This window comes from Oryctolagus cuniculus, chromosome 2 (genome assembly GCF_964237555.1).
Source record: "Oryctolagus cuniculus chromosome 2, mOryCun1.1, whole genome shotgun sequence".
NCBI lineage: Eukaryota > Metazoa > Chordata > Mammalia > Lagomorpha > Leporidae > Oryctolagus > Oryctolagus cuniculus.
In genome coordinates, this window is record NC_091433.1 from 165900011 (window position 1) to 165915350 (window position 15340).

Genomic DNA, 15340 nt, shown 5'->3' on the forward strand with positions numbered 1-15340 from the left:
GAGAGGTAGAGTTATGGATAGAGAGAGGGAGAGAGAGAGAGGGGTCTTCCATCAGCTGGTTTACTCTCTACATGGTTGCAATGGCCAGAGCTGGGCTAATCTGGGGCCAGGAGCTTCTTCTGGGTTTCCACGTGGATATGGGGGCCCAAGCACTTAGGCCATCATCCACTGCTTTCCCAGGCCATTAACAAGGAGTGGGATCAGTACTTAAACTAGTGCCACATGGGATGCTGGCACTGCAGGCGGAAACTTAACCTAGTACGCCACAATGCTAGTCCCAAGAGTGGTAATGTATTATGGATTTGGTCTGCAAAAGCAACAGGAGGTCCCTGAGTGGCTTCTGGTTAAGAATGACACATAAATTACCTCAATACAATATTTGTTTCATAGTAATAATAATAATTTAGAAATGTAGATACACTTAAGAAAGAAAGATGTATATTGTTGGTTTTTATATGTATATATATATATTTATTTTAAAGATTTATTTATTTATTATTTGAAAGATTACAGAGAGACTGAGGCAGAGAAAAGAGAGGTATTTCATCCACTGGTTCACTCCCACAAAGGCCTCAGGGCTGAGGCTGGGCTGATCCGCAGCCAGGAGCCAGGAACTTCTTCCCAGTCTCCCACGTGAGTGCAGCTAGTGCTGGGGCCCAAGGACTTGGGCCAGGTACTACTGCTTTTCCAGGCCATAGCAGAGAGCTGGATCAGATGTGGAGCAGGCGGGATTCAAACTGGTACTCAAATGGGATGCCGGTACTGCAGGCCTCTGCTTTATATGCTATGCCACAGCGCCAGCAACTGTTGGCTATTTTTAAAAATTGAGCATTTTTCCAATATTTCTTTTAAGAACAAATATAACAAATTTAATAAATGTGCCAAGATGTCTGGAATTAGAATAGTGGGTATTCTGTGCCTTCAGGGTTCGTGGCCTTCAGACTACCTACCCCGTGCTTCCTGGCCTACATGCTCCTCCATGTGGCTGGCTCCTGGTGCTCATTATGAATCCAGATTTCCCTCTCTCTTTTAGATAGAACCCTCGCTCTCCTATGCATTTCTCTCATTAAATAAAAGCTTAAAACTTAAAAAAAAAATTAGTGGGCATTTAGTGAATCTAATGCCTTTGATAAGACATAAAGGATGACTATATGAAAAATCATAAAATTGTCACTGAGTCCATAAAGGTGATAGTTAAAAGGGATGCATTAATTGTATATTCCAAAACATTAAAACTGAATATTAATACAAAATTTTAATAACTTTGACATTTTAGAATGTTGGAAAAAAGATTATAGACCACTCTTATTTATGAAAATCAAGAGGGGCCGGCGCTGTGGCTCACTTGGTTAATCCTCCGCCTGTGGCACTGACATCCCATATGGATGCGCCGTGTTCTAGTCCCAGTTGCTCCTCTTCCAGTCCAGCTCTCTGCTGTGGCCCGGGAGGGCAGTGGAGGATGGCCCAAGTGCTTGGGCCCTGCACCCCCATGGAAGACCAGGAAGAAGCACCTGGCTCCTGGCTTTGGAGTGGTGCTGCGCCGGCCTTAGCGGCCATTTGGGGAGTGAACCAGCGGAGGGAAAACCTTTCTCTCTGTCTCTCCCACTGTATGTAACTCTGCCTGTCAGAAAAGAAAAAAAAAAAATCAAGTACCAATAGACCACTCTTTATATATATATATATATATATATATTCATTTGTAAGGCAGAGGTACAGAGGTACAGAGGCAGAACCACAGAGAGAGAGAGAGAGAGAGCGAGCGAGCGAGAGTGAGCTTCATCCACTGGTTCATTCCCCCAAATGGCCACAACGGCTGGAAATGGGCTGATCTAAAGCCAGGAGCCAGGATCTTCCTCCAAGTCTCCTACATGGGTGCAGGGGCCCAAAGACTTGGGCCATCTTCTACCGCTTTCCCAGGCCATAGCAGAGAGCTGGATTGGAAGTGGAGCAGCTGGGACTGGAACCGGCGTTCATATGGGAAACCGGCTTTGCCCGCTATACCATGGTGACGGCTGCTAGACCACTCTTACTTATGAAAATCAAGTAGCAAATAGCAGATGAGTTCAATGCCACTTATCCAGTGAGTAGCAAATCCTGGATTCAAACCAGGTCTCTACCTGTACCCTTGAAAACATTTTAGATTTTTGATTATACCAAGTATATTTCTTTGAGTGATAGCTATTTTTCTGTCCTCTGAAAAGTTGATATTTTACAATACCTTAAAATTCAAAATATTCATTCTTGGTTTGCTGAAATACTTACTACCATGTGCTTGACCTTCAGATGCATGATCACATCTGGTTTGTTTTTCACTGGCTTAGTTGGGTTGGTGTGTGTGTGCATTTTACTTTTCCTTGTAGTACCATTTACTGGCAATGAGATCTATTTAAATATTACACTTTTCCTTCTTGTCAAGTGTTAAGAGTTAAGATTTTGTAACCACTCTGGTCACAGTCTCTCATTTCTTTTTGGTACTGTTTAAGGTATTTGTTTTCAAGTGAATATGATGTCTTTTATAGAGCAAGTCCTCCCCACCCCCATTTTCTTTAAAATATAACTTTCTTTTTAATTCATTTGACAGACAGAAATAGGAGAGAGAGATTTTTTTAAAAGATATATTTATTTGATGGGGCCGGCACTGTGGTGCAGTGGGTTAAAGCCACGGCCTGCAGTGCCGGCATCCCATATGGGCACCGGTTCAGGTCCTGCCTGCTCCACTTCCGATCCTGCTCTCTTCTATGGCCTGGGAAAGCAATAGAAGATGGCCTAAGTGCTTGGGCCCCTGCACCTATGTGGGAGATCTAGAGGAGACTCCAAGCTCCTGGTTTTGAATTGGCTCAGCTTTGGCCATTGCAGCCATTTGGGAGTGAACCAGTGAAAGACTTCTCAGACTTCTCTCGCTCGCTCTGTAACTCTGTCTTTCAGATAAATAAATCTTTAAAAAGAAATTATTTGCTTCATATTTTCTGCTTCTGTCATTTGATTTTGTCCAAATGTTTAATATTTATAATTTCATATATTAATATCAAAACTTTTTTTTGACAGGCAGAGTGGACAGTGAGAGAGAGAGACAGAGAGAAAGGTCTTCCTTTGCCGTTGGTTCACCCTCCAATGGCCGCCGCGGCCGGCGCACCGCGCTGATCCTATGGCAGGAGCCAGGTACTTCTCCTGGTCTCCCATGGAGTGCAGGGCCCAAGTACTTGGGCCATCCTCCACTGCACTCCCTGGCCACAACAGAGAACTGGCCTGGAAGAGGGGCAACCGGGACAGAATCCGGTGCCCCGACCGGGACTAGAACCTGGTATGCCGGCGCCGCAAGGCGGAGGATTAGCCTAGTGAGCCACGGTGCCGGCCTAATATCAAAACTTTTTACTTATTTTAGTAGGAGGTGTAATTCACATTTTATAACCACCCATATGGTAAATGGTAGAATTGAGAATCTTTTAAAAAAAGATTTATTTACTTGAATGGAAGTTAGAGAGAGAGAGAGAGAGAGAGAGAGAGAGAGAGAGAAATCGATCTACCATCTACTGGTTCACTCCCCATATGCCTGCAAGGGGCTGGTGCAAACTGAAGCCAGAAGCCTGGAACTTTATCCATGTCTCCCACTTGGGGGCGGGTGCCCAAGTACGTGAGCCATCCTCTGCTGCTTTCACATGCGTATCAGAGGGAGTTAGATTCGAAGTCTAACAGCCCAATCAGCTCCCATTTGTGGTGCCAGCATTGACAGTGGTGGCTTAACCTGGTGTGCCATAATGCTAACCCCAGGAACTAAGAATTTAAAATGTTTTAAAAACTGTGAAGAATAGAAACTTTCTTACTTAGGGTAATTAATTTTTATTTTTTTCATTTTGTATTTTTGCTTTACTTTTCTCTATTTGCTATAACTGAAATTTTATCTTTGTACTCAAATAACATTAAATAGCTACACTATTGCAAGATACAATACTTAGAAACAAAATTTATTCTGTTTAAGTAACAAATATAGTAGAACTTAAGAATCCTGTTTTTGTATCATCAATACAAGTTAAATGGTAAATACTTACTAAAAACTTAACAAATGCTTGTGGAGTAATAGAATGCTTCTTCCCGTGGAGACTTATAATCTGGATCGAATTGAGGTAAACTATAAGCACTTGAAAAATTAAATGAAAACAAGAAAATAATTATGTATTAGTCACAGTTAGATTAATTATAAGTTAAGTGTTTAGCAGAGTGCCTGGTATGTAGTAAATTCTCCAAAGTGCTAATTTTCTTGCCTTTTGATTGAGCATTAGTGTAAGTCCCATAAAGTACCATAAAGTGGAAAAGTAATTGAGATTTTCTTTTTGTTTCTTTTAAATAGAACATAAGTGGTCTTGGATTTCCAAGGAGGGATTACTGTGAGCTGACTAGGCACAGACTTGGACCTTGGTAAAATCTGAAAATGAAAGGGAATTTGAGGAAGTAATAGGGAGAAAGGAAGAGCATAAGCCAACACATGAGCTTGGGAAAATTCAGCCTTATCGGAAGATTGCGTTAGGAGGGAAATAGGGTGTGTATGTGTGTACCTGTTGTGGAAACAGAACTAGAAGGAAGTTGGGAACAGGTTGTGGATAGCCTTACTCCACTGGGGAGATTGGGCTTTATCTAGAACCTTATGATTTATAGGCTCATAATTTATACATAGAGAATGAATGCTTTAAATATAAAATTGTGTTGTCTCTTCAATATTTCTTTAGAAACTATATGCCTATCAAAAGATAGATTTATTGGTTTAAAACATGTTTAGAACTCCTTTGGAGTTCTCTAACCATAAACAAAATCATATGTTATAGAAGACTTGCCATTTACAGGGATACTTTTTGAGAACTTTACGAATTCTTAAATTTAAAAATTCAGATGTCTTTATGAAAGATCCTTTTCTCTGTATTTTATTTCCATTGAGGAGTGTCGCTCCCCCATTCGCGGAGGAACGACACAGGACCCTGCGCTGTTCTTTCGTCTGCTCGGCCCTTCCCGGGTTTGCTGCTGGTCCTTCCCGGGTTGGCTGCCGTCCCCTCCACCTCCGTGGAGGGGCGGCTCCCCCTGCCACTTTCCCCGCTTCTGCGGAGGAGCGGCACACCGCCGGCTGGCTCTCTCGGGGGCTGCTCAGGTGTTCCTTCAGATGTTCCTGGTGCATGTTGTCTCTCTCCTCCTTTATAGTCCTCTTCCACCAATCCCAACTCTGCTACCCACATGCCGAGCACACTGCTCTCCTCCAATCAGGAGCAGGATCAGCTCCTGCAGCTCATCAGTCAAATTGGCGAGAGGCAGCTGCGTAGAAGTTTACTCCTCCCCAGCGCCATATTGTGGGAGAGCAGATGCATAGAATAAGTCTTAATTCCAGTAACTTAGTCTAGTCTCAGTTGCTCCCCACAAGGAGTTGTATGTTTCTTATATATTCTACTGTTCTGTAAGTCAGTGTTGTTTTCAGCTTTAATGGAGACTTCATTTCACTTGATGAATCATTTTTGCTCAGATTGGAACATTTGTTGGATCAATTTAATGATTTTTTTAAATATAGAACATTTGGTAGACTTGTTCACATTTATAGCTATAAGCTATTACCAGATTTGATATTCTGTTCTTCTTTTGGTTTTCCTAGTCTTTATTTTATCTTTCTTTGAAAACCATTACTAGCAGTTTGGCTTTCTTTGATAGTGGTGGGGGAAGTCATTTTTTATGAAGAAACAGTTTTTTTTTTTTTTTAAAGATTTTATTTATTTGAGAGGTAGAGTTAAAGGCAGAGAGGGGGAGAGATCTTCCATCCACTGGTTCACTCCCTAGATGGCTGCAATAGCCAGAGCTGTGCCGATCCAAAGCCAGGAGCCAGGATCTTTTTCTGGGTCTTCCACGTAGGTGCAGGGGCCCAAAGACTTGGGCTATCTTCTGCTGCTTTCCCAGGCCACAGCAGAGAGTTGGAGCAGCCAGGACTTGAACTGGCGCCCATATGGGATGCTGGCACTGTAGGCAGCAGCTTTATTCACTAGCCCACAGCTCTTTCCCCTAGGCCATTTTCTGCTGTTTACCCAGGCAATGAGAGCAGAGCGAGCTGAATTGTAAGAGGAGCATTTGGGACACGAACCGGCTCATAGGGGATGCCTGCACTACACCGCAGGCAGAAGCTTAGCCTACAAGCCATAGCATGGTCCCCTAAAGTAATTTTTTTAGTTACTGCTTTTGAACTTGAGACACAAATTCTTGGTATTAGGTTGAGCTCATTCCTTTAGCCTCTGAAATGGAGTTTAGGTTTTCCTTAGTGCCTTAACAAAGTGTTTTTTGGGTGGCTTTCAAAACTGTGGTAACCTTATTAAGTCTATGACTACCATAGTCTGTTACACTGTACATCTACAGAGATTCCTTCCTTGATTGATACCTTTTCTCTCATTCCTCTCTTCTGTGTATGTATGTGTATACATGTATAAGTGATCTTCTCCATTAACTTTCTAGCCCTTTGAGGAAACATCAGTAATATTTGCACAGCTTTGAAAGATAGGAGGATGTTCTATGTGGGGATCTGAGGGAACGTTCATGAGATCACAGGAAACCTATGATTTGTGATCATTTATATACTGCCATGGATGATAATGTATGAGTAAGTCATTTAGTGCTTTAAACCAGCAGTTGGACAGTTGAGGGTTTCCTATATAGGACAATTTGTAATCATACATTTAGGAATGGAGGGGTTACTCTGTGAAAGGATACATCACTGACTTTTATAGCATTTCAGAAGTAGTGTTTCGTCTTAGAGTTGCTTGTATTTTTTGGAAAAGAATTATAGGTAATTGAATAAAAATGGTACAGAAATTTTGATTATAAGGAAAATTTCAGGAGATTCACTAGTTTGTTAAATACCAGTTTAAAATAACAGTTTTTAAGGTAAATAGGCATTTTGCTGTATTCTACTTGTTTTTATCCATTCTCTTGCCTATAACTGTTTCTTGTTACATTGAAATATCATATGCTATTGGTATATTAAGCAATGAATGTTTCATCTTCATAATGAGCTCTGTTTTGTTTTGTCATTACTGTAGTCCCAGTGCCAGTGAATGTGCCTGGTACAAAGTAGGTATTCACTTAATGTTACTAAGTGATGAATGTGAATATCTGTGTCATATGAATCCTTATTCATTAGTCTACACTGTCTTGTCTTTGTAGTTTTTTGTGGGCATGTTTGTGCTGGTTTTGTACCCAAAGCAGATTAGAAGCACACTATGAGTAGGGATTTGGTTTTATTTGTCTATAATCTATATAGTCTTTATATATATATATATATACACACACAGGCAGAATGGACAGTGAGAGAGAGAGACAGAGAGAAAGGTCTTCCTTTGCCGTTGGTTCACCCTCCAATGGCTGCTGCGGCAGGCGCACCACGCTGATCCAATGGCAGGAGCCAGGTGCTTCTCCTGGTCTCCCATGGGGTGCAGGACCCAAGTACTTGGGCCATCCTCCACTGCCTTCCTGGGCCACAGCAGAGAGCCGGACTAGAAGAGGGGCAACCGGGACAGAATCCGGTGCCTCGACTGGGACTAGAACCCGGTGTGCCAGTGCCACAGGCAGAGGATTAGCCTATTGAGCCCCGGCGCCAGCCTATATAGTCTTTTGTATAGTCTATATATACATAGTCTATAGTCTGTTTTAGAGTAGTTTGAACCATGGTGGACAGTAGGTATTTTCCAAATGTGATTGAACTGGAAAATTTCTCTATCAGAAGACTGCTAAAACCACAGTCATAAATAAAGAATTTGGAAAAGAATCAAAATGCTAGTATGTACTTATGTGTCAACTTGAGGGCCTTTGTAAGACTCCATGCTTCTGTGCAGTAAATAGCTGGGTTCTGGGAGAGTTTCTGCTCCTGGCTCCTTAGTGGTCTGTTTGCTTTATATTTGGCCTTCTGTGTCACAGGTGGTGTAAGTCAGTGGTTCTCCAAATCTGATCCCAGATCAGCAGCAGTTAACATCAACTGAGTACTTGCTAGAATTGCAAGTTCTTGGGCCCTGGTCCAGTCCTGCTAAATCAGAAACAGAGATACAAAGCAAATTTTTGAAACCTCATTGTATGATATTTCTTTGCTTAAGTGACTTTTACTTTTCAAATATTTCTCTTACTGTTTGTGAGTTTGTTTTCAGATTCAAAGATTAGAACCTTAAATCAGTCAAATTTGCTAGTCCTTCAGATTTTTTTAAAAATTTATTTGAAAGGCAGAGTTACAGAGAGGGAGGGAGGGAGGGAGAGAGAAAGAGAGAGAGAGAGAGAAATGTTCTGTCTGCTGGTTCACTCCCCAAATGGTTGCAACTGCCAGGGCTAGGCCAGCACCCAGGAGCTTCTTTGGGTCTCCCACGTGGGTGCAGGGGTGGAAACACTTTGGCCATCTACTACTTTCCCAGGCACAAGGGAGCTGGATCAGGAAGAGGAGCAGCTCTTAGTAAAGCATTTGAAATTTTCTTTGAGGGTAGGCAGAAGTTAAGATACCACTTGGAGTGCCTGCCCATATGCCATATTTGAGTGTGTGAATCTAAGTCTTTACTTGGATATTCCATTTTCCTGCTAATGGGCACACCGGGAGGCAGCATTTGATGGCTCTTGCCCAACAAAGCCAGAGACCCAAATTGAGTTCCAGCCTCTTGATTTGAATTTGGCCCAGTCCTGACTGTTGTGAGCATTGGGGAGTGAACCACTGGTTGGGAGATCCCTGTTTCATCTCAGTCTCTGATGGAAGATTTCTTTTGCTGTCTCTCCTTCTCTCTCTATTGGTTTGCATTTCAAATAAATAAACAAATCTAAAAAATTTAATAAATTTTTTAATTAAATTTTTCTTGTAAAGCTTATTCCAGTCATCATTTTGGTTATTGCGAATGAGATTTTCTTTTATTATATACTTTAAAAAATTGGTTTTTATAGAGTCCCATGGGTTTTGGTTTAATTTTGTTTGTACCTGTTTTACTAAAATGCCCCTTTTATAAATAATTTATAGGCTATTTTATGCATTTTCCTATTATCTCCTTGTGTCATTTGCAGATTTTGCGAATAATAATGTTTCCTCATCTATTTTTATATTCATTTCTTAATTTCACTGGTCTTCATGTACAAAACAATGTTAATGTTTGTGATAAAAATAGATATTCTTGTTTTGCCTCTTTGTTATAGTATATCTAGTTTCCTTATTAATATATGATGCTGGCTTTAGAGTTGAGATTGTTTGCATCTTATATTAAGGAGGTTAATACAGTGTTTGTTTCAAAATAAAAAAAAATAAAAATAAAACTGGAAAACCTAATTCTTAAACCAGCAGAAAAGTTCCTGGAACATTACAATGAAATTGTTTTTCATTTTTAAAAAAGATTTATTTGTTTATTTGAAAGTCAGAGAGAGATTGATCTATCCACTGGTTACTCCCCAAATAGCTTTAACAGCCTGTGCTAGGCCAATCTGAAGCCAGGAGCCACAAGCTTTTCACAGGTCTCCTACGTGGGTGCGAGGCCAAAGTCCTTAGGGCCATCCTCTGCTGCTTTCCCAGCCACATTTACAGGGATCTGGATTAGAAGTAGAGCAACCAGGATTTGGACTGGTGCCCATATAGGATACTGGTGCTGCAGGCAGCAGTTTTACCTGCAGTGCCACAGCACCAGCCACAAAATTGTTTTTTGGCAACCCAATTTCTCATCATCAAATACTTTAATGTTTACTTTTTAAATTTTTTTTTATTTGAAAGGCAGGGTTACATGGAGAGAGAGAATAAGAGACACAGAGAGAAAGATCTTATATCCATTGGTTCACTCACCAAATGGCCGCAACAACCAAAGCCAGGAGCCAGGAGCCAGGAGATTCTTCTGGGTCTCCCACATGGGTGCAGGGGCCCAATTACTTGGGACGTCTTCTGCTGCTTTCCCAGGCACATTAGCAGGGTAGTTGGATGGAAAGTGGAACAGCCAGAACTTGAACCAGTGCCCCTATTGGATGCTGTCATCCTATGGGGTGCTGGCATTGCAGGTGGTGGCTTAACCCCCTGCACCACAACGCTAGCACTTTTAGTGTTTACTACTACTACTACTACTACTACTACTACTTCTTCTTCTTCTTCTTTTTTTTTTTTTTGGACAGAGTTAGACAGTGAGAGAGAGACAGAGAGAAAGGTCTTCCTTCCGTTGATTTACCCCTCAAATGGCCACTATGGCTGGCATGCTGCGCCAATCTGAAACCAGAAGCCAGGTGCTTCCTCCTGGTCTCCCATGCAGGTGCAGGGCCCAAGGACTTGGGCCATCCTCCACTGCCTTCCTGGACCACAGCAGAGAGCTGGACTGGAAGAGGAGCAACCAGGACAGAACCAGCGCCCCAAATGGGACTAGAACCTGGGGTGCCGGCGCTGTAGGTGGAGGATTAGTCTAGTGAGCCGCGGCACTGGCCTAGTGTTTACTTCTTAAAGCAAGTTCTGTCCTGTGTGACCACAGATAGTCATCAAAATCAGAAAACTAATGCTGATGAATTACTACTGTTTAATTTTCACATCCCCTTCTTATTTTGCCAGTTGTCCTAATAGTGTCTTCTTATAGCCAGATGTAGTTTGGATTTGTGCATTGCATTTGGGTGGTTTTCAAGTCTCTTTAGACTGGAACAGATTTTTCTTTACTTTCATGAATACTTTTGAAGATTACAGGAAAGTTAATATCAAATATCTCTCAAGTTGAATTTATCTGAAGTTTCCTTATGATTGATTTCAGGTTATGCTTATTAGGCAGCAGTATCACACAGATAATCTGTGATCACAAAGGAATATCATAGATAGCCCCATTACTCATTTTTATATGCTTTTCCCAGTCATCCCTATCATCTTTGTAATCATTTTCTTTAACAGTTGATCTTCTCATTTTAGTAAATATTAATCCATTATGTAAATTGATGGGAGGATAGGGCAGTGTTTAGTGGATTGGAGATTGAGTCACAATAAAGAATTCAGGGTATTATAGATATTATATTTGAGGTTTCAGATTCATCTGAGCAATGATGGAAGCAAAAATAAAAAACTAGCCAAAGCATGTAGAGAGGACAGAACTCATCATTGAAATTATTATTTAATTATGTGATCATGTCATTGATTAAATTATTTATTGTATTAAAGCTGGAATTCCAGCCTAAAGCATTGTTTGGTCAAACAAGTTGTACTGTTATTTCCTTTAAACAAGAATTTTCTTTCCTTTTTGTTTCTTGTTTTTCAATTTGAAGGACAGTGGTAGAGAGAACAAGAGGGCTTCCATATGTTGATTCACCCCCAAAATACTCATAACAACTGAGCAGGAGCTAGGAGCCAAGAATTCGGTTTAGGCTCCCAACATAGGTGGCAGGGAACTGATTACTTGTGTGCCATTATTACTGCCTCCCATGGTTGCATTAACAAGAAGCTGCATTCAGGAGCCAGAATTGGATGATGAACTTAAGTAATACAGTGTGAGATGGCAGGTACCTCAAGCAGCACCTTAACCCCTAGGCTAAACACCTACCCCAAGATTTTCATTTTTATTGGTTTTAAATGCATGCCTCATTACTGTTTTGCTTAAGTAGAATACTTATAGCATTGCAGAATATATAATTTCAAAAGGTTTTATGGTCATTGAATTATAAATAGATGTTATGGATATTTGATGCCTGTTTCTGTGTACACAAATTATTTTGAGACTACACAGTTATTTCAAGAAGATAAACATAGTCCTCTTTTGTTTGTAACAGATTTTTTTGTCTGAAAATTTTTATCATTTTTTAAGCTTATCCTGAACTTAATTTTTTTAATTTTGTTTATTTTTTAGGGAATACAAATTTCATAAGTACAACATTAGGAATATAGTTATTCTTCCCACCATACCTGCCCTCCCATGCACACTCCCACCCCTACTCCTCTTCCCTCTCCTCTTCCCAGTCCCATTCTCTATTAAGGTTCATTTTCAGTTAACTTTGTACACAGAAGACCAGCTCTATACTAAGTAAAGATTTCAACAATATGCACAAACACACGCACAAACTGTTTGAGAACTAGTTTTACAGTTCACTCTCATAACACAATGCATTGAGGACAGAGGTCCTACATGGGGGGTAAGTACACAGTGACTCCTGTTGTTGATTTAACAATTAACACTCTTCTGTTTGATGTCAGTGACCACCTGAGGCTCTTGACATGAGCTACCTAGGCTATGGAAGCCTTTTGAGTTCACAAACTCTATCAGTATTTAGACAACTCCATAAGTAAAGTAGAAGTTCTCTCTTCCCTTTAGAGAAAAGTATATCCTTCCTTGATGGCCACTTCTTTCTACTGGGTTCTCACTCACAGAGATCCTTCATGTAGAACATTTTTTTTGCCAGTGTCTTAGCTTTCCATGCCTGAAATGCTCTCATGGGCTTTTCAGCCAGACCAGGAAGCCTTAAGGGCTGATTCTGAGGTCAGAATGTGTAACATAAATTTTAAGAGCTCATTGACATGAAACAAAAAGTATAGTATTTAGTTCTTGAAGTTTATAATGTGATGTTTGCCTCACATTAGAGTACCTAGGTTTGGCTCCTGGCTCATACTCCTGACTCCCAACTTCCTGCTAATGCAGACCCTAGGAGGCTGTGGTGATTGCTTAAGTAATTGAGTTCCTGCCATTCACGTGGGAGAACTGGCTCCCAGCTTCACCCCAGCTCAGTCCTAATCATTGAGAGCATTTGGAGAGTGAACCAGCAGATGGAGTGGTGTGCCTGCTTTCTTGTTCTGGCCTGCTCCCGCTCCCGCTCCCGCTCCTGCTCCCTTCCCCTCTCTCCTCCCCCCTCCCTCTCTTCTTCCATTTCCCCCCACTCCCCATGCCTCCTCTATCTCTCTTACTCTCAAATAAGTAGATCTTTTAAAAGTTTGGCAAAGTAGGTTTTATATTCATTGTGATACTGAATAAGTAATAAATCTCATTCAAACTCAGATTAAGTTTAGTGGGTCACTCAACCTTAGTTGGACAATCCCCATGATTTCTTGGGGATATGGTAAGATTATCCTTAACTGTTAATTTCTTGTTTACAAAATAATATTGTTAACTGTCTTCGTGGATTAATATATTAGAAATGGGCAGAGTGACATGCAGAATACTGAAATTGAGAAGCTATCCTTTGAGGGTCCTTAAATAGAGGTTCTCTCTTTTAGAAGTACAACTTTTAAGGAGCTAATGTGTGTATTATAGTTTGAATTTCTTAATGAAAAATATTTAAATTCTAAATCTGTTCTTGATTATTTGAAACTACAGCTCTTTAGCAGCTCTTGTGTTTTACTGAAAATAAAAGTTGTGTATAATTTATTTCATAGTCAAGTGTAGAGTTTTAGTAATTCTTTGGGGGGGGGGAGGGGCAAGAATGGGCTGAAAACCATTGTCTGATTTTCCTTTCTCCCACTTTTACTTTCTTTTCTCCTGCGTATTACATCACCTAAAAGGGGGTAGTAAAAGAATGGGAATTAAGAAGAGGGAGCTGTTTATCGCGTGGTCTAATCTGAGTTTTGTCTTTTTCTCCTCTACTTAGGCCCAGATTGCCTTTCTTCAGGGAGAAAGGAAAGGCCAAGAAAATTTGAAAAAGGATCTTGTGAGGAGGATCAAAATGCTGGAGTATGCACTGAAACAGGAAAGGTAATGTAGCGAAATGTAGGAGAGCATTCTTTTAAAGGTCAGATCTTAAAGTTAATCTCAAATTCCAATACTTTTTTCTCCTGAGTTCAGAAGTATATGTAGCAGTTTTATGAATGGTTGTTTTTATTAATTTTATTATGAATAATGTAGTAACAGTGATCTATAAACTGACTTACATGATTTTTAAAATTTTAGCAAATTTTCTCTCTATCCTATCTTTCCTTAAGAAACAAGTACTTCCTGAACTATTGATATCCATTTCTTTTTGGAATTGAAATAGTTTTTGAATTGTAAAAGAAACTTCTGTAATGCTTACTCCCTTTTTCTGTCGTTTATTATTATTCAGTTTGATATATTTTCTTAAATAAAAAGTTACTTTGGCACATTGTGATAAAAATCTTCTTATAGTCTTTCTAAAGAGGTATTTTGTTTGTTTGCTATCAGCTTATTCCTATCTGTCCAGAAGATAATCTTCCCTTTGTATTTGGCAGTGTCTAAGATACTCAAGTAGGTAAATTTGGGTCCCAGATAAAGGAAAAGAAGTCATGGATGTGAGTTCTGGAAGTTATTTGAATTAAGAGATATTCATTGTGTTTTTTATCAGCAGTTTGAGGCAGTTCATTGTTTACCCGAGTATCTGTGTTGCCACCCTTCTGCTTTTTGCTGATCACTTTTTGTCCTTTTTTGAGAAACTGTTAAATGGGCTGTTTGTTAAACTGCCAGAAAATAGTATTTAGCAGATGCTATTTATGAATATCATAGTAGATAAAACTTTGTTAGAACTTGTTTTCGCCTTCATTTAGGATTTTTTTGTTGTTGTGGTTCTTTTTTTATGAGACAGAGAGAAGTGGGGGCAAAGTGAGGAAGTGAGTGTGCACGTGGGCTCCCTGGTTGCTGGACATTGTCCAAATGCCCGCCATGATGGGCTGGACTAACCCAAAGCTGTGAGCTCAGAACTCAATCCATGTCTCCCGTGTGGGTGGCAGGAACTCAGTTACCATCACTGCTATATCCCAGAGCCATCACCAGTGTCTTCCTGACATTGGAGTCTGGAGGCAGAGCCAAGAACTGAACTCAGGTACTCTGATGTGGGATTTAGACTCCTCCTTTTTTTTTTTTTTTTTTTTTTTAAATATTTGTTTATTTGAAACACAGAGTTAGAGAGACAGAGACAAAGAGATATTCCATCTGCTAGTTCACTCCCCAAATGGCTGTAATGGCTGGAGCTTGGCCATTCTGAGGCCAGGAGCAAGGTGCTTCTTCAGGGTGTCCCACATAGGTGCAGAGGCCCAAGCACATGGGCCATCTTCTGCTGCTTTCTCAGGCACATAAACAGAGAGCTGGGTTGGAAGTGGAGTGGCTAGGACTCAAATCGGTGCCCATATGGGATGCCAGCACCACAAGCAGTGGCTTTACCCACTATGCCATAGAACTGGCCCTGGGATTTTAGACTCTTATCTGGTATTTTAACCACTACACTAAGTGCCTGCCCCTACCTGAAATCTTTAGATGGCATAAGAAATTGAAAACAGATTAATCTCTTCGTGAAAAACAGGTGTTTTTTTCAGACCTCAAGAGTTTGATTAAAAGCTGTGTTGGGGAGATGGAAAGAAAAGCTTAAAAGTACATAATCTAGTGATATTTGACATTTTAAATTGCCTCTCTATAAGCTTAATCAAAGACAG

The 15340-nt window shown here is 40.4% G+C and overlaps 1 protein-coding gene across 2 annotated transcripts in view; it reads left to right on the plus strand.

Annotated features, from left to right (window-relative positions):
* The window catches only part of STRN (striatin), a 131805-nt gene that overhangs the window by 40042 nt on the left and 76423 nt on the right, over nt 1-15340 (plus strand). For both annotated transcript variants that reach the window (XM_051842991.2, XM_070069253.1), the window contains exon 2: nt 13552-13655. In XM_051842991.2, the coding sequence (XP_051698951.1) occupies nt 13552-13655 (104 nt within the window). The remainder of the gene's footprint in view (nt 1-13551; nt 13656-15340) is intronic.